At 40.2% G+C, this 20,080-nt stretch overlaps 1 protein-coding gene across 14 annotated transcripts in view; it reads left to right on the top strand.

Annotated features, from left to right (window-relative positions):
• PLEKHA1 (pleckstrin homology domain containing A1) overlaps nt 1-20,080 on the top strand; it is an 82,915-nt gene that overhangs the window by 58,628 nt on the left and 4,207 nt on the right. For 3 of the 14 annotated variants that reach the window (XM_005305893.4, XM_005305890.4, XM_065552286.1), the window contains 7 exons: nt 725-856; nt 1,872-2,015; nt 6,078-6,146; nt 12,830-12,894; nt 15,349-15,412; nt 18,324-18,413; nt 19,596-19,670. In XM_005305893.4, the coding sequence (XP_005305950.1) occupies nt 725-856; nt 1,872-2,015; nt 6,078-6,146; nt 12,830-12,894; nt 15,349-15,412; nt 18,324-18,413; nt 19,596-19,670 (639 nt within the window). Of the gene's footprint in view, nt 1-724; nt 857-1,871; nt 2,016-6,077; nt 6,147-12,829; nt 12,895-15,348; nt 15,413-18,323; nt 18,414-19,595; nt 19,701-19,805; nt 19,862-20,080 lie in introns of those variants that run through there. The other 11 variants (XM_024103572.3, XM_005305894.3, XM_008166298.3 and 8 more) reach the window with 8 other exon arrangements.

Below are 20,080 nucleotides of genomic sequence, written 5' to 3'. Positions count from 1 at the left end.
GTTCGATAGAATTCCATGTCATCACTCTCGCCGCCGTGCTGCCGTAGCCTGCTCCTCGCCGCCTGGTTTTCCAGGTTCTTGTTCAGCATAAACTGCACGATAAAGCGCGAGGTATTTACAATGTTCATGACTGCTGTCTTGAGCTGAGCAGGCTCCATGCTTGCCGTGGTATGGCGTCTGCACTGTTCACCCAGGAAAAAGGCGCGAAACGGTTGTCTGCCGTTGCTTCCTGGAGTGGGGGGAGGATATACCCAGAACCACCCGCGATGATATTTTTGGCCCCATCAGGCATTGGGATCTCAACCCAGAATTCCAATGGGCGGAGGAGACTGCGGGAACTATGGGATAGCTACCCACAGTGCAACACTCCGGAAATCGACGCTAGCCCCGGTACATGGACACACACCGCCGAAGTAATGTGCTTAGTGTGGTTGCATACATTCGAATTTATACAGCCTGTTTTCCAAATTCGAATTATATAAATTCGGATTAATCCCGTAGTGTAGACATACCCGATGTCTAACACAAATCTGTTACAAACAGTTACCTATTGAGATTTTTTTAGAATTAAAAACTAGCTGTAGAAATCCTTCTGGAGACTGAATATGAGTGCTTGAATAATAACTGAGGCTTTTTAGGTACCTGAGCATGGAGACTACCAGCTTTATTTTTAGTCTTAAGACAGAGGAAAACATGAAATTATTCATCATGTCTAACTTTTCAGGTACCAAAGCAGTCTGATCTGCTGTGTCAACCTGATAACCCAAATCGCCAAGTTGAAAATCCGGGTGGAAAGAAACAAGTGTCTTACAGAACAGAAATTGTTGGTGGTGTTCCCATCATTACACCTACTCAGGTAATAACTTCATAACAAGTAAGGAAATGTTGTTAGTGGAAGAGTTGTGCTGTGTGTCTGTCTTGTCAGGATACTGTGACATACAAATTTATTATTGATAAAATAAATGTCAACCCCATCCAGCCTCATCCAGAAGACTCATACTCTCATAAGCTTGCTTTTTAAATATTTACCTGATATGGTATCTAGGCGTCACTTCGACTGTTTTACTTTTCTGTGACTGTATGAAAGGTTATACTTTGAAGTGTTGACTTTTTTACTTCCAAGAATTAGACCCTCTATATGAGTTTGAATTTCTTGGCGTGAAATGAGTTTCTGGCATTGACAATGTCAAAGTTGTTCAAGTTAGTCGATTACTGAAGTTAACTGGTATACTTGTTTTTGCATTTTGCAGTGGAGAAAGGAAAGATACTGATTGGCTCAGAAAGCCAAGATTTTTATAAATGGTGTGCCAAAAACCTGATTTAAAATAAAAAGTTAGTAATGGTTTTATCTAAAAGTAGATACACAGTAATTCTACTGAGTTTGACACCTTGTGTACTATTTTATCCTCTTGGGTCACATTGGGGGATTGGTTGTTCTGAAGACTTGCATGACTGGCCCTGATCATAGTTTTGGAATTATCTAGATTGCTCTACTCCTCAACAAAGTCACTCCATGGATTAACTTTTTTTAAAAGGAGTAAAGATTTTGTTTCTTAGGTCTTCAACATACTATTTTTAATTGCTTTATCTGTTTTAATAGGTTTATTATCTGTTTTCAGACTGTGTAGTTTTGAGGAGTGCCTGGAATACTCCAGCAGGCCTTATGTAGATAATTGTCACATTGATATTACTGCTATACTGCAGTGTCAAGTATTTGATGCTTCTAAACAAATCAGAGATGGGGTTTGGGGGCACAGGGTGGACCAAATACCAAATTTAGGGAACCGAATACACTTTCATTTTCTGTTCTTAGATCACTGGGCTTTAGAGCAAACGCTGAACATCCTGAACCTTTCTCTGCTTCATTCTAGAAAGAAGAATTAAATGAATGTGGGGAAGGAGGTGATAGAAATTACTTGAAACGGTCACAAAGCCACCTTCCTTACTTTACTGCTAAACCTCCCCCAGACAATGCTGTAATCAAAGCTGGCTATTGTGTTAAACAAGGCGCTGTGGTAAGTGATTTGGAGAATAATGCATTCCTCTTGTGAAGAACAGAGGCCCAAAAGTTATTACAGTTACTTTCCGTATTATACTGAGATCAATTGATACTGATTTTTGGTTTTTACCAAATAACACGAACGTTGTTAAAATATTGAGGGTAGTTAGAATTAGAATTTTATCAATGGGTGTTCTTCAGTAGTAGTAGTAGATGTATGTGTTTTATCTCTGTATTGGTATTCTCTCAACTTTTGTGGGGGTTTCGGTGCTTTCGCATGTTTTTGTATTAGGTTAAAATTTGAGACCTTTTGGACAGGAAAACATTCCTGCATATGGGTTTTAGGCTAAGTGTGTAATTAAGGGATGCTCTTTGGCATGAGCATGTGCAGCTATCTTTTTGTAATGAAAAGTGTACAGAAGGTATCTGGACTGAAGCAAGAGTTTACTGTGTGCAGGATTTATAAAGGGTGAAGTGGTTAGGGAAAGTTTGTAGGTGTTCTATGTGGTTTAGAAGAGAAATTGTGCAATTCCAAAAATGTGCAGGAGATTGGTATCTAGCCAAACAGTTCGAGATTAAGGGATTTAGCATGTGCTATATTCAAAGCTCTGCAAACTCACAACATTGAAGTCTGGGAGCATGAAACTTTTTTTATCATCAGAAGCAGGAAGTCTGCCAAACAGGCAGTGGGGCCGCTAGACGGCCAAGCTGTTAAAGAACACTCAAGGAAGACAAGACCATTGCAGAAAAAGTAAATGGATTCTTTCTGTCAATCTTAACTGCAGAGGATGTAGGGGAAATACCCATATCGGAGTTATCCTTTATGGTTGACAGATCTGAAATAGTGTCCCACATTGATGTGTCAATAGAAGATGTTTTAGAACCAACTGATAAATTAAACATTAAGTCACCAGGAGCAGATGATATTCACCCAAGAGTTCTGATGGAACTCAAATATGAAATTTCAGCTCTATTAACTGTAGTATATAACCCATTTCAGAAACAAGTCTCTGTACCAGATGACTGGAAAGTAGCTAATGCTGATTTTTAAAAAGGACTCTAGAGGCGGTTCTAATGATTACTGGCGGTGAGTCTAACTTGAGTTCCAGGCAAATTGGTAGAAACTATAGCAAAGAACAAAATTATCAGACACATAGATCACTCTTCCCTAACAAATCGTGTTTAACACAGCTTTTGTAAAGGGAAGCCATGCCTCACCAACCTATTAGAATTCTTTGGGGGTATGAACAGACATGTAGACAAGGATGACCCAGTTGAAGTAGAGTACTTGGATTTTCAGAAAGTCTTGGAGAAGGCCCCTCACCAAAGGCTCTTACAGACACTAAGTTGTCATGGGATGAGAAGGAAGGTCTCTCATGGATCAGTAAGTGGCTAAAAGATAGGAAACGAAGGGTAGGAATAAATGGGCAGTTTTCACAATGTGGAGAGGTGAGTGAACAGCAGAATCCCCCAAAGATCTGTACTGTTGAATGTATTCATTCATGATCAGAAAAGGGAGTGAAGTGGCAAAGTTTGCATATGATACGACATTATTCAATTTAGTTAAGTCCAAAGCTGACTGTGCAGGGTTATAAAGGGATTTCACAAGACTGGGTGATTGGGCAACAAAATGGCAGATGAAATTCTGCGTTGATAAGTGCGAAGTAATGCATCTTGCGAAAAATAATCCCAGCTACATGTATATAATGATGGGTTCTAAATTAGCTGTTACCACTCAGGAAAGGGATCCTGGAATTACCATGGGTAGTTCTCAGAAAACTTCAGCTCAGTGTGCAGCAGTGCTTAAAAAAGCTAACAATATTGGGGACTATTAGGAAAGGGATAAAAAAAATAAGATTCATAGAAGGGCAATGAAGATGACCAAGGGTATGGAATGACTTTCATTCGAAGAGAGACTGAAAAGATGAGGGCTGTTCAACTTAAAAAAGAGATGACTAAGGGGGGATATGATAGAGGTCTATAAAAATATGAAAGATGTGGAAAAAGTGAATAGAGAAGTGTTGTTTTCCCACAATACAAAAACTAGGGGTCACCCAACGTAAAGAATAGGCAATAGGTCGAATACAAACAAGAGGAACCTGTGGAACTCATTGCCATGGGAGGGTGTGATGGCCAAAAGTATAATTCGGTTAAAAAAGGAATTAGATAAGTTCATGGAGAATAGGGCCATCAATGCCTATTAAACAAAATGGTTATGGATGTAACCCCATGCTCAGGCCAACCCTAAATCTCTGGCTGACAGAAGCTGGGAGGAAAAGACAGGGTTGAATCACTCCAACTACCCTGTTCTGTACACTCACTCTGAAACTCTGGTATTGGCCACTATAGGAGACAGGATAGTGAACTAGACTGGACCATTGGTCTGACCAAGTATGGCTGTTCTAATGAACTTGCTCCTCCTTTTCATTTTAGAAGGACACCAAAGAAATGCCACACAAAAATAAGTTAAAATGATGCTTAAGTTGCATGGTTAGACTCAAATCAGAATGTCAGTTACAGTTGTGTGAAAACTTTGTCTGCTCGTGTGTGTGTGTGTGTGTGTGTGTGTGTGTGTGCGCATTATGTTAATTTAAATTCTATCTTGTTTCTCAAACACCATGTACAAAACTGATTTTCTAATCTGAGATGTGTAAGCATCTTGAATACTGACATAAAGCAGAAATACTCTATACTTTAGACGGATGTAATATGAAAAGTATTCAGTGAACTGTATGTACAACACAGTCAATATTAGGTGTGCAACTTACAATAACAGTGAAAATTTGCTGACTTATAGGCTGCATAAATTCATGGCTAAATGCCTTTTGTAGAACAGGAGGACTGGCAAAATTATTAAAATATGAGGTGATACTGTTTAAGCAGTCTAAGTAAAAAAATATATTAAGCCATTATCACATTATTATTGGAAGGGTGTATATATAAACTCGTAGTTATAGTAAACGTTTTACTTTTTGCTATATCAGTGTTTATGCAAATGTATTAGTTCTTTTTTACGCATAGTTTAAACACTATGTAATAGAAGTATATCCTTTCCTCTCTACCACTATCCAATATAGTTTCCTGCTTATTGTCTTCATAATTGACTGGTGGCATATTCTTTGTCCCTATTTTTCTTTATATTTCTCTGTACTGAACAGAATAAGGTATATTTCTAACCTATTCATATTTGCAATGTTGTTGTAGCCGTATTGGTCCCAGGATATTAGAGACAAGGTGGGTGAAGTAATACCTTGTAATGGACCAACTTGTCTCTTTCACCAAGAGAAGCTTTCAATCTTACACAGAGCTCTTCATGTCTTTCTATATTTTGTCTCACTACGTTTACCCTTATCCCAGTTTTCCATTCAAGTAATCCTATCACTTTAATCCCATTTGTTATTCCAGGTCATTTGATGTGTATGAAGTGAATAAAGTATGCGTTTGATCCATGCTAGCTGCATGTAAAATGTCAGAGACAAAGGGCATATTTCAGAATTGTCCACAGCACTTTTGGTACAAATTCCCTAAATCAAGGAATATGAACCTCACGTAACCAGTGGTAATGTGTCCTCTATAGGATTTCTTAAATTTTCCTCAGATACCTTCTTTCTGTTCTCTCTCATTTCCAAAGAAGGATCTAAACATTTTTACCACTTTCTACAGAATGCTGAATTATTGGATTACCATACTGCTGATTTCACAGACTTTGCTGCACTGTGATCCTTAAGAAAACCTGTAACTTCAAGTCTTTCCAAGTGTAATTCTTGTGAAATTAAATCTTAGACTTTGGAGAGCAGGATATGTGGTTTTAAAATAATCTAGAGTAATGAATGTAGGAAACACGATTCCTATGAATAGGAATAATTGGAAATAGAATCGTGGCAGTTTAAGAAATATCCAATAGCTTTTTAGTAGAAATTGCTAAAAGTAATTACAAAAATAAAAATTGGAAATGCAGCTTCCATATAATTGCTAATAGTTCACTGATGTATTTTTCAAAAAACCTAGCTAGACTGAGTGAAAATTAAAGGGAATCGTGTATTGCTTGGATTACAATATTTTTTTTTTCCTTTAATAGATGAAGAACTGGAAGAGAAGATACTTTCAGTTAGATGAAAATACAATAGGCTATTTCAAGTCTGAACAGGTATGTTCACAAATGTGTTATATTGCTTTCAAAAGTTGTCTGGAAGTAAATTTCAAAAATACACACGGAAGGTTTCTTAATGATCTACTTGGGTGTCTGAAAAAGTGCTGTGCTGCTTTTGTAACTTTCTGTAATTCTGTTCTATATTTTCAGTAATTGTTTTATGAAAATAGGTCATCTGTTAATGATTTCCCTTTGAAAGTTAATTCTCTGACCTCGCAATCTGCTGCTCTGGAGATTGATACGGTGTTATGGAGGATTGATTTCCAGTAAGGAATAATAATGAATAGAACGAACTTCTAAATATGCACAACAGTTGTCACTCATTTTGCATCAGTATTTTGCTCCTCTCATGCTTGGTGGATGCTCACTTGAGTATAAATGATTGTCTTAAGAAATGCTGATTGTCAAATAGAGAGTCCAAGCAAATGTTAAAAGAATCACAATGCTGTATTTATGCTTCCCTGGATAGCTGCACAGTTCCTCCTGGCTTCCTCTCCCACCTTCACATGGCCTTTGTCAATAGCAAATTCAGAGGTATGCAGCTAAGAAACAAACATCCTGTTTGCATACAAACATCTAACTGAATAAAGATTTGAAATAATAGTAGTAATTAGTATATATTGGCCAATTTCAAAACATATGAATTTTTAAGTTCTGTTGGCTGGTCTTTAAATTGTGCTAGTAGCAGAGTACTGTCTAGAACACGGATGGGCAAACTTTTTGGCCTAAGGGCCACATCTGGGTGGGGAAATTGTATGGAGGGCCATGAATGTAGGGCTGGGGCAGAGGATTGGGGTGTGGGAGGGAGTGCAGGGTGTAGGAGGGGGTGCGGTGTGCAGGAAGGGCCTCAGGACAAGGGGTTGGGGTGAAGGAGGGGCATGGGGTGCAGGAGGGGACTCGGCAGGGGGTTGGGGTGCGGGAGCGGTGTGGCAGGGGGCTCAGGGCAGGGGGTTGGGATGCAGGAGGGGTTCGGGGTGCAGGCTCTGGCCCAGCGCCGTTTACCTCGAGCGGCTCTGGGGTGACAGCAGCACGCAGAGGGGCTAAGGAAGGTTCCCTATCTGCCCTGGTCCCGTGCCGCTTCTGGAAGTGGCCAGCATGTCCGGCAGTGGCTCCTGGGGATGGGGTTGGGCAGGCGGCTCTGCTGCACGCTGTCTTTGCCTGTGGGTACCACCCCCGAAGCTCCCATTGGCCATGGTTCCCCGTTCTTGGCCAATGGGAGCTGCGGGGGCAGTGCCTGCAGGCGAGGGGAGCACACAGAACCCTCTGCCTCCCCAGTGACACATCACCTTCATATTGGTGCACCTAACCAAATTAATGTAGCGGGGGTGGGGCCGAGGGGTTTGGCATGTGGGAGGGGGCTGGGGCAGAGGGATGGGGTGTGGAAGGATGAGGGCTCTGGCTGTGGGTGAGGGCTCTGGGGAGGGGCCAGGGATGAGGGGCTTGGGGTATGGGAGGGGGATCAGGCCTGGGGCAGAGAGTGGGGGTGCGGGCTCTGGGGTGGGGCTGGAGATGGGGTGTGTGGGGGCAGGCTGCCCGGGGGCTGCAGATCTTGCCACAGCAGCTCGGGGCCCCAGCCTCGGCGCCTCTCCCCAGCCTCGGCGCCTCTCCCCAGCCTCGGCGCCTCTCCCCAGCCTCGGCGCCTCTCCCCAGCCTCGGCAGTTCCAGCTGGGCTGGGCCGAGGGAGGGGCTCCACTAGCCGGCAGCTCTGACGGGCCTGGGGGGAGGCGCTTCTCCCCACTGTGGCAGGTCCATGCTGGGGCCGGTGGGGAGGGGTGCCTCTTGTCTTACCTGGCTATTTTGGCGGGCCTGGGCTGGGCCAGGGAAGGGGTGCCTTCTAACTTAGGTTAGAAGTATTGACTCCTTCAGGCAGAGATGTACAGAATATTGTGAAACTATGCTGAGGAGGTCTGCAGCCTTCCTTGACAAACTTATAGCAATATATCCTTCATTCATCCTGGGAAGGTGTAATGAAGGGGGTTTGGGTTTTCCTGTCACACTTAATAGCCTGGGATAGTATCAGACTGTTGTTTCCATCATCAGACTGGGATCCCTACTAGACATAAATGTGGGTATTTTCCCCGGTGAGCAGGAACTTAGCATTTCTAACTGGGGGAGATATTTACCTGTAAGAGTGGTCTTGTCACTCTACAGGCCCTTCACAGGCAGCCAAGTTCAGGCAGGTACCTAAGTCCCTTTTCTTTTTGGGATAAAAACTCTCAGGTGGCATCAGATTAATCAAAAAGAAACAGTGAACTGTTATGACACCCTAAGGGCCCCCACATGCTTTCATAAACAATGCTACTGTGTATGGCCTAATGTCTCTGAGGAGAGGCGACTTCATTCCCTCTGCATGAGATGAGCATTGGCATTTTACCTGCAGAGAATGAAACAGATCAGAAACTCACCCAGACTGTTCATCATTATTGCCATAAAACAAGTATAAGTACAAACTATATTCTCTCAGAAAGTCTAAGTGGATCTACTGTCAGTTGGCACAACTTCTTCCTCCACACGGGGTAAGGGATCACTGTACACCGGGAGCCTCAATAGCATCACTTCAAGAGGTGCCTCTGCTTGATATTTGCAGGGCAGCTACATGGAGTTCCATCCGTACATTCATGAGATTATGCCTTGGTTCAAGGCTCCTCTTCTGACTCATCCTTCGGGACTGTGGTTCTACAAGCAGCTATACTACATGGAGCTTTGCATCCTCCTCCTCCTCTTAGTATTGCTTGTCAGTTACCCGTGGTGAAATAAAACAGAGGGACCAGCACTGGAAGAAGAAAGGGAAGTGTTACTTATCTTGTTTTAACTGGAGTTCTTTGAGATGTGTGGTCCCTATCTGTATTTCCCTCTGCTTTGGAATATGACAAGATTCATGGGGGAGAGGTAGTCGATCTGCCCGACCCCTTATATCTTTGGTGCAGGGGCACGGGTGGAACACTGGAGACTGCTTGCAAGATTTCTCCAGTCTCAGGTGCATGGCATACACTTATACTTCACAGTGGAATACAGATGTGGACCATGCATCTCAAAGAACTCCACAATAAGGTAAGTAACTTCCCTATACCCAAAGGAGGTACTCATGGAGTTGTACAAGAATTGCATGAATATCTTTGTCCTATTCTCAGTCTGAGTAACTCATGAAAAAAACATGACATGAATTAAATCATCCATCTACTTCAGATCGGCACATTACAACCTGCTCCTCATTTCTATTTCTAGCCTCAGAGGATTGGGGACAAACAGAGCAGGGCCCTGCATGAAATGCCTAAGTAAGTTTCTGTAGGAGGCTTGTCTTCAAAGAATTTTCATTTTACCATCTTCAGACAACTCTTATGTTTTGCAGCTGTTTGGTAGCCTTTTTCTCTTCCCATAGTCAGTCATTACCTTTTGAAATTACATGTGCTGCCAGGGTGTCTCTCCAGGATCATGGCAGCAATAATATTGGCATTACGGAAGAAGGAACTTCACTTATCAGAAAAATTATCTGGGAAGAGATAAGGATTATGTACACAGAGAAAGCTGAAGTAAAACACATTGAAATGGTTCCTGAAGTATCTTGGATTCAGGACAGATGCATGGTGCCAGAAAAGTCAATCATAGGCCTGGGCTGACATTGAATACAATCAAGTGCTAGGTTTCATCTCCGAAGATTAACATGATGATGTCCATAAAGGAAAACAAGTGGCATCTTCAGCTGTCATAAAGATCTGCTATTGCAAAATCAGTCCTCCATCCAGGACCAAAGATGTTTAAAATAAACCCTTGGAAGAAGCATAAGCTCGTTGGGGCAGGGACTGTCTTTTTCTTCTGTATGTATCATGTCTCGCTCAAGGGGCTTCTGGTCCATGATGAGGGCTCGTAGGCATTGTGATTAATACAAACAGTAAATAAGTGATTATTGATCTCATGGATCCCAAAACAAAAGTAAACAAATACAATATATTCTACTGTCTGGGGAAAAGTCCACAGTTTAACTACCATTTTAAAACCGTGAAGCATAGCCATGAGTTCTTCTTGGAGGGCTTTATTATGAATTTGTAAGTATGTGTCCAAGCAAAATGTCAAGGCACTGTAGTATAATATTCTCAGCATGTTCATGAAAAGGAAGTTTTGTACAAGGCCAAACATTAAATGCTTCATTAGGGGACATCAACCTTATTCCAGCAGGGACGATCATTAAGCATGACCTTTGAATCTCACTCTGCTCCTTACAACACTACCCTGATTGACCCCTTGAAGGGAGGTGCCAGACTTCATATCCATTAGAGTAGGGCTTCCAATGGCCACTATCTACATTCAGATGAGCTTTGAAGTTGGGAGCTTTCTCTAATAGACCAGTATTATATTTTTAATTCAGGTACGTGGTTCCTCACAACTCTCATAGCTTTCATTCACTTAGTAAATTCAAGAAATATTCCTCTTTTGATTAAGCATCAAAGTCCAGTGTTTAGGAGCACTGACTTTCTTAGGGTAGAGTAGTACTGTATTGCAATCAACTAGTCTGCCACACAGCCATTAATATGCAAGTCCACCACATTTTGCACATATTGGTCATCCAGTCATAGCCAACACCATTTTCTTTATTTTGGTAAGAACATAAGAACAGCCATACTGGGTCAGACCAAAGGTCCATTTAGCCTAGTATGTTGTCTTCCGATAGTGCCCAGTGCCAGGTTCCCCAGAGGGAATCAACAAGTGATCCATTCCCTGTCGCTCATTCCCAGTTTCTGGCAAAGAGAGGTTAGGGACACCATTCCTGCCCATCCTGACCAATAGCAATTGATGGACCTATTCTCTGTGAACTTATCTAGTTCTTTTTTGAAGCCTGTTATAGTCTTGGCCTTAACAGCCTCTGGCAACAAGTTCCACAGGTTGATTGTGAAAAAGCAGAAATCTTCTCCGTGCCTTAGTGCCCAGGGGAAGACGGAGGAGATATTTTATTTGTTTCAGATGCCAATATTTAACGGAAGATCCTGCTTCCCACCCACTGTGGAGGCACATTTCTATGAAATTTCCATTGTAATGAATCTGTGGGCCTTAGCACAAAGAATAAGAGAACTTGTCTGTGCTACTTGAAAATTTCCTTTCTTTGAGGTTAACAGATCCGGCCCTCTCTGTAGACAAATGGATCATCCTGAACAGAGAAGGAATGGAAATTAGCATCCCAGGATTTGGGTGTTTTGTTATTAAATGGAATTTACTATTCTCTGTAGGAGAAATCATTGTGCTTTTCTTCACAGTATAGTTAACAATCTATAATTTAGGGAAAGTAGATTTGAATCATCCTGGCTGTGCAATTTTTCACTGAAGGTAACTTCAGGAGGTAAGGCATTCCCCTGCTGCCAAGAGACAGGTCTTGTTCTTCCTTGAAGCTGCAAGTTATCAGAAATACCTATAAGTAACCTTAGTATTTAAAAATAAAATTTCAGGTAAGCAGAGAGAAACTTTCCTATTCCCTCCAACAGCCACATGGTGGCACATGAAACTGGAAGTTGAAAGGCCAGTGCTGAGGTTTATTTAAATGTTCAGGAAACAGACCTACATATATTGGAGAAATGGACTGAAGTAAATAGGACGAAATTCAATAAGGACAAATGCAAAGTACTCCACTTAGGAAGCAACAATCTGTTGCACACATACAAAATGAGAAATGGCAGCTAGGAAGGAGTACTGCAGAAAAGGATGTGGGGTTCATAGTGGATCACAACCTAAGTATGAGTCAACAGTGTAACACTGTTGCAAAAAACACGAACATCATTCTGGGATGTATTTGCAGGAGTGTTGTAAGCAAGACATGAGAAGTAATTCTTTTCCGTTCTACTCCACGTTGATTAGGCCTAAACTGGAGTATCTTGTCCAGTTCTGGCTGCCACATTTCCAGAAAGATGATGTCAAATTGGAGAGAGTCCAGAGAACAGAGACATAAAAAGTCTAGGAAAGAGGTCTAGAAAACATGACCTCTGAGGGAAGATTGGGTTTGTTTAGTCTGGAGAAGAGAAGACTGAGGGGGGACATAACAGTTTTCAGATACATAAAATGTTGTTATAATAAGGAGAGAGAAATTGTTCTCCTTAACCTATGAGGGTAGGACAAGAAGCAATGGGCTTAAATTGCAGCAAGGGCGGATTAGTGTACATTAGGAGAAACTTCCTAACTGTCCGGGTAGTTAAGCACTGGAATAAATTGCTTGGGGAGGTTATAGAATCTCCATCATTGGAGATTTTTAATAGCATGCTAAACAAACACCTTTCAGGGATAGTCTAGATTGTATTTAGTCCTGCCATGAGTGCAGGGGACTGGATGACCTCTCGAGGTCCCTTCCGGTCCTACGATTCTGATTCTATGATTACTGTGCCATGTTTTGGAAAGAAAGAGGTGGCTTAAATCATGGAGATCCTCTTGGACCTTATCCAGTTGAGTATAATGGGTAGCTACACAAAGTTCCAAATAATAAAAAAAAAAATTCATAATGCTTTCATGCCCTAGAATTTGCGAAGGAGCTCAATGCTTATGAGAGCGAACAGAGTCTTAGCTGGAGCAAGCAATAATGAATCGCTGCCCTGGAAGTCTCCCTGTATCGCTCTGTTATTGCTAATCAGTCCTGAGTAACAAAATCCTGATTATTTGAATCTTGAAAGAAATTAATCCACTGAAACCTTTTTCCTTTTTTGCAGGAAAAGGAACCTCTCCGGATCATACCTCTTAAAGAGGTCCATAAAGTTCAGGAATGTAAACAAAGGTGAGAAAAATTAACCATTGATGCAAAATATCTGAAGTATCACAGTAAACAGTTTTGTTGGGCTAGAACAGGAGCGCTCAGACTTTTTTACTGGTGACCCCCCCCCCTTATAAATTAAAAACACTTTTTAATATATTTAACACCATTATAAATGCTGGAGGCAAAGCAGGGTTTGGGGTGGAGCTTGACAGCTCGCAATCCCCTGAGGGGTCCCGACCCCCAGTTTGAGGACCCCGGGCTAGAATGTAGGATCAGCCAAAAGACTTGTTGCTTAATTCCAATTAGTTAATTTAGATACATGTGTGATAGTTGGTGTATTTAGGGACAACAGATAGCTTTGTGGTTAAGTACCCTGTTGTATCTAAATGGTGCAATTTATGATGTATAGCATGAGATCTTGATACTGAGGCTTGCACTGCATGATCCCCAGCAGTGAGTTAAGGTCAGAATGAACCATAAATGAAAAAATCAAGGGAACAATTAAACCACTAACATCAGTATATTTTGAAGTGAGGATGAAACTGAAATTTCTACTTCGGGTATGTGTTGGTGAAGATTCTGCTGTAGATGTGCTTGCACCTCATGCACATGAGATTGGAGTCTTTTTGAATAGCAGTGTGTGTCAGGGTCATGCGTGTGCTCTGTGCCTCCTTGTGCTCCCTTGTGATGGCATAAATGCGACCCTGCCTCAGTTCCATCTTACCACTCGTGGCAGACAGCAGAGTCTTTGTTCCTGACTGCATGGATGTTGGCAGGTGGAGTACCACTGAAAGAGACTGCTCCTTGCAGATTCAGGAGATTTTCTTCTACAGAATGGAAGACATCTATGAAAGATTTATGCCTCAAAATGGAGGAGATTCCCAACACTATCTAGACCCATTGCAGTTTCTGTTACCAAAGATCCTTTACTACTTGCCTCATTTAAAAGTAGCCTATTGTTCAGCTCCATCAATGTCCACCTTACGACAGTCTTGACTTGTTATCCTCCAGTATAGTCATGCTTTATCTTCTCTGACTCAACTATATCCAGGTTCCTCAAGAGCCTGTTACATGCTTACCTGCCAGTAAGGCATATTGGGATTCCCTGCAAGACTTTTTTTCAACTCTGCTTAACCAGAACACTGTGTCCAGTTGTGGGAGAAGACTTTATCCAGTTCTCTGGAATCCAAAGCGCTCAGTTTGACTCCACATTTTGTCACTCGGGTGATTTTATTTGGCAGACAGCAAAGCTACACTTGAGCTGATCAGACTCAAACATAGCTCATGGGTATAGGTCACACTATACATCCAAAGTTGCACAGAAAACCTCTTCCTTTATATACATTTACACATTATCGCATCATATGCTTCATGATTGGCTTGGTTACTTTTCAGAAACCAATCCATGTACATCATGCTCAAGCTGATCTTTACATCATTTCTACATTCTGAACTTCTCTTACCAGTTGTTAGTAAATGGTTCCCTGGGTGTTCTCCCTCTTATCTTAGCGGGCTCAGACATTCTGTCTTTCTAGCTTACTGACCTGTTCACTTATTTAGCACAAATGTTCTGGTTTTCAGCCTCATGGTATGTTTACCTCCCTAATTCTGTCCTACAAGAAATGAGGCCTCACTCCAGAAGTTAATTGCTCATGTCAAACTGGGCCTCAGCTCCATTAGGGACCCTGTTCTGGCATAGGATCTCGATATTGTCATCCTGAATCTTAGGGAGCCCGTCTTTGAACCTCTTTCAGTATGCTCTTTACACCAGATCACCCTCACCCTTTCTGGTTGCTGTCACCTCAACTAGAAGGATTAGAGAGCTTCAAGCACTCATGGCTGAGCCACCCTACATTGTTTCACAAGGAACAGGTAGTGCTGAGAATAGAAGAAGCTTCAGACTTTGGATGTCTCCAGATCCTTATTTTATTACATTGACAGAACCAAACTATTCAGACTGTCTCTGGTTATTTGTAGCTTGTATTGATCACCCCGCTCCAGCCAGAGGGGTTAAAAACAGCCCTGGGAGGGGGCTTTGGCTGGAGAAAGCAGCTTTTAGGCTGAGCTGATTGTGGGAAGTGGCTGCAGCTGGGGCCACGCCCCAAACACTCAGCTGGCCCTATAAAGGCAGGGAAGCCAGGGGCACAGGGACAGTCTCCCTCTGCTTGTTGAAGGAGAAGGGCCTGGCTTGCCTAGAAGCTGGAAAAGGTACCTAGAGTGGAGCAGGAGGCATAGCCTCCTGAACCCATAGTGAGTGATTAACCCTTGCTGGGCTAATGCAAGGTTGATACATCCCATCACAATCAGTCATATAATTGATAGTGACTATCAACTCATCAGGAAAGATAAGTTTAATTTGAAGGGTGATGGATATAGAGTTCTGCATACTCTGATTTTCTAGGTATAACATTGTTTTTAAGTAGAGCAGTTTAAAAATCTAAATTGCTATTAAGTATTTGTTTTTTGTCTTTCCAGTGATATAATGATGAGAGACAATCTCTTTGAAATTGTAACAACTTCTCGAACCTTTTATGTACAGGTAACCTTTCACTCTGGGTAAAACCAGATCATTCTGCAAGAAAATTAAGCATGAATACTTTACTGTTAAAACTGTTTAAATACTTGATTTTCTTGAGAAGGTAAAGTCTGCAGTCTTCCTCTCAGTTGCATATACATTGGTTGTAAAATACTGTAGTATTTCAGACCTTACAATAACGCCAACTGTCATGTTAGTGTAGGTTTTCTTCTTTGCAATTTTGTTCTGAAATCCATATGGGAAATGTCAGATTTGCAAGCAAGAATGATTGATTGTTGAAGTTTATGAAAGTCCTAAACAGCCTCTCCTTTATTAATTTAAATACTTTTTGAGTTGACACTTGGCATAAAGTTATTTAAATTCTATAATGTCAGGTCAATACACTTACAAAATTTGTACTATTAATTAAATGATTACATTTTTATTTATAGAAAATTAGTTTTACAATTCACTGTGGATTTAAACTACAGAGATCTAGGAGATGAATGGTCAAAGATTCAAACTAGTAACCTTAACTGATAAATGTGAACTACTACCGTGCAGCTCCAGTAGTCTTTGTTTGTAATATCTGTCTAAAAAATGAACTGTCACTTTGAATGTACCATACTTTGACTTGTTGGCTGTATATGGTGCTTTCACAACCAGAAAATACTTCAATGATTCTTGCCATATCTTACTGAAGACTTAACAGTACATGCACAAAACAATTTGCTCACATATCCTAGGGTGATTTTTAAAAAACTATACATGTTTTACTTGTTTTAAAAATCAAACAAAACCCACCAAATTTACAGTATCAGGGTAGCCCATTTCAAGCAGTTGACAAGGTGTGAGTAAGAGTATGGGGAAATTAGTTTTTGGGACACCCTGATTACATTGGCCTCATTACCACTGCAAAAGTGACTTTTCCTCGCTAGGTATTCTACTGTTGAGAATAGCCCACTTCCACTTTAATTGAATTGTCTCGTTAGCACTGACCCCCCACTTGGAAAGCAACTCCCATCTTTTCATGTACTGTGTATATACACCTGCCTATTCTATTTTCCACTCCATGCATCTGATGAAGTGGGTTTTAGCCCTCAGAAGCTTATGCCCAAATAATTTTAGTCTCTAAGGTGCCACAAGTACTCCTCATTGTTTTTAATTAATTAGTGTAGCTCTAAGAACAACTCCTAACTTGGTATCTTGTCTCACTGTAGTTCCCAGACACTATTTTATGACTGATTTGGTTAGAAGGTTTTAATATGTTCTTGTCGGCCCACTGCATGCTTTAGCAAGGTTTGCTTTTGTTTATTGATGAATATTAATTCTGGCATCACATTTTAAAATGATTCAGTGATTATTGGGCTGCTATGAATTAAGTATCTTAATTGTAATACATATTTTGCATTACTGGTAATAGTGAAAGCCCTAGACCAGCTACCTCAAAAATGCAATTAGTACAGTGCTTGTTTCAGTAATATTACTTCAGTCACTACTGCTGCCCTATTTTGACTCCTTGTTGAATCATTGAGCGCTGATTTTAGATTACTACAGTAGCTATTTATATAGCATTTTAGTCTAATGTAATCAGCATACTTGCAAAGAAAGTGTACCAAAATCTGCTACTTCAGATATATTTTGAAATGTTCGCATGAAAGCAAATATTGATGAATGGGGATCTTGTGTTTATATCCCAAACACACAGCTTTAAGATAGTTAGTGTTGAGAATTAAAATATTGTCAAGACTTAAAAAAAAAAATTCAACTGCTAAGACCCAAGAAATTAATAGTTAAAGGTTACTCTATATTTAAAAGATCCCAATACATGTGAAAGTATGGAAATAGGCAGTTTGAGTTACCCTCCTCCCAAAGACCCTTATTTTTAAACTATTCATATGTGCCCTGAGCGAAAGTAGAAATTGACAACTTTGTCGATCCATACTGGTTCATCGGTGACTAAAAACAAGTGACAGAAAACAAAAGCAAAGAAACAATTATAAATACTGTATATATACCTTTCCAATAAGAAGAGACAGTGGAGTTTGAGAAGCAATGATTTGTCCCAGTGTGGTTAACTGGAAAATATAGTACTTGTTCTTAACAATTCCAGTTGTTTCCTATCATATAGTGTGTGGATTGAGATAATCCATTAGTGCATGTGTGCACACCAATAAGGTGATTGTAAGGAAATAGGTAATTGATTCTTCTAAATATTATGTTAATTTAATCAAAGTAAGAACACATGTTGTTTTATGTATCATGTGAAGTGTGTGTAATACACATGTATTGACCTGTGTTCTGTGTAGTGTTTTGAGAAGGTAGATGAACAATTTTCATTATCTGTAAATTTGGCTGATCCCTAACTTAAAACAAACAAACAAACAAAAAAAAACCTACTCACTCACACTGTGTGCGGGGGGGAGGGATTTGACCAGCAATAAATCATATTGGTTACTTTGTGCAGTATTTCACCAGATCCCTCACCCGACCACTTTAGTTCCTGTTTCATAGGAAGCAACAGCGAAGGAGAAATATGAGGGTGTGGAACTGGACAAGTCCCCTTTATATACATCACTGAAAATCCTGTGAGAATTACCATCGTCACCTTTAAAAAATAAACCAACAAGTAAATCCAATTCTGATTGAAATGTTGTCACAGTATTAACCTGGAGGAATATTACAAATATGGTGTGGAAATCCACCCACGATTACTACAAGTGCCTGAGTGATTTAGGAGTATAAATCCCACTGAAAACCACACACACTTGTGTCAAAAGTCATAGATAGTTAGAAAAATCCTACCCCTGCTTACCAATGGGAAAGAAAGCTAGGCTGCTCATAGTATTCCCAGACTACCCATATAAACAAACAGCATCTTCACCCAGCTTAAATAGCCATCTAATGTTAGTTTTAAATTTTTCTTTTTATTTAGGCAGACAGCCCGGAGGACATGCACAGCTGGATAAAAGCAATATCTGGGGCCATAGTGGCACAACGGGGACCGGGAAGATCAGCAGCTTCTGTATGTGTTTGAGATGTGGATAATATACTGTCTCTAGGAGGTGTCAATCTAGTACAAGAAATTCTATTTTGTTTCTCTTTCATCTCCCTTTCCCCCAGTCCAGTAGTAACACATCTCCTTTGCATGAACTTTCATGCATATTAAATTTGCATAAAACATTTTGCATTTTTAATTGAGTGCTCATTTAGTGTTATCTGTATGTAGCTTTGTATGCATTGCATTGTCTTAAATGTAAAGACAATGCAAGTGCTGAGTATGAAGACTTTTCTGAGTTCAGTATGAGCTCTTATCGCTAAGCTTTTACTAGCTGAAGAACTACAGTGAAACTCTGCTAATTCTTGCGAGATTTTTTGCTAATTACTAAATTTTGCAATTAAATTATATAAAAGATTGATTAAAAATCTTGAGTATTCAATTTGCACATCCTCGGGATTGACTATTGGCCATATGTCACGTTAGCAGCTATGGTTCCAAATTTAATGCGTTTTGGGCCGGAGGGGGATTGCAAATAACTTGTGTGAATTAGAAGTTTTACTGTTGGAGACCCTGTGTGAACACCATCTAGCATTACTGAACTGTGTGTGTACAGCTGTGACCTAAATCATAACAGTTGTTAAGCATGTGGATAGCAGCATTCATACTGTATATATCTTTTCATTAGGACCTACATTAGAAATGCTCAGTTTTTTTTTTTTTTTTACAAATTATTGTATTTCATGCTAAAAATTGTAATAGTGTCACAGTGTCATCAAGTATTTCCAAATTTATCATGGAATACTTCACAGTTCAGATGTTGCAAGTATGGTTTTCACTTTTTTTCTATGTGATATTTTGTAATAAACTGAGTATATCTACCCCCATAATACATTGGAAATCTAAGTTTTGAAATCTGACTGTTAAATGCACAGTCATGTTGATGGTGTGCTAGTGTGATTGCTATCAATTGATCTAAACACTAGTATTTGCAGCTAGTAATTTTATAGCTGCTTCATGTTTTAAGTAAAAGTTGCTATCACAAAATAGACTCGGTTTAAAAAATGTTTTCTGGGGGAGAGGAAAAGAGGGAGATGGGTATTTTGTTAGTGTGTATATGCTTTGTGGTGGGGCTGACTAAGCAACCTAGCTATAACTATTGGCAACACTTTCTCTTTTTCCTCCCTCTATTCCGTTCCTGAAGTATAGGTTACTCTAATCTTAGCTTTGCACTGTGTTCCAGATGCGGCAGGCCAGAAGGCTGTCGAATCCTTGTATACAGAGGTATACATCAAGAACTGGTGAATGCAGCACGTATGTGGGCTCTCATGTAAACTTGCCTTCTTAACAGAGGGCTAGGATTTAAAATGCTAATATACACTATGTAAAATTAACTCTTAATCCCACTGCTTTTTTCAGTTACCATTATTGGAAACTAACTCATAAACTACTTCACACCACTCATTAGGTTTGCAGTTAAGTATTACCTGTTGATTTCTAAAATAAATTTGATTTTTTAAATTAGTAATGGCAAAAATGATGCTAAGTCATTTCTCACATTCAAAGTACAAATCGTACTACCCTAAAATACATAAAATGCAGTTTAAAGAGAAAAGTATTAAAACTTTGATTCATTTGCATGAGAGTTCATATTTCCGTTTTTTACCTTACAACTTTGACACCTTGTAACAGCA

Source organism: Chrysemys picta, chromosome 7 (assembly GCF_011386835.1).
Source record: "Chrysemys picta bellii isolate R12L10 chromosome 7, ASM1138683v2, whole genome shotgun sequence".
In the NCBI taxonomy this organism is placed as follows: Eukaryota; Metazoa; Chordata; order Testudines; family Emydidae; genus Chrysemys; species Chrysemys picta.
This window is presented reverse-complemented; position numbering and strand designations above follow the sequence as displayed.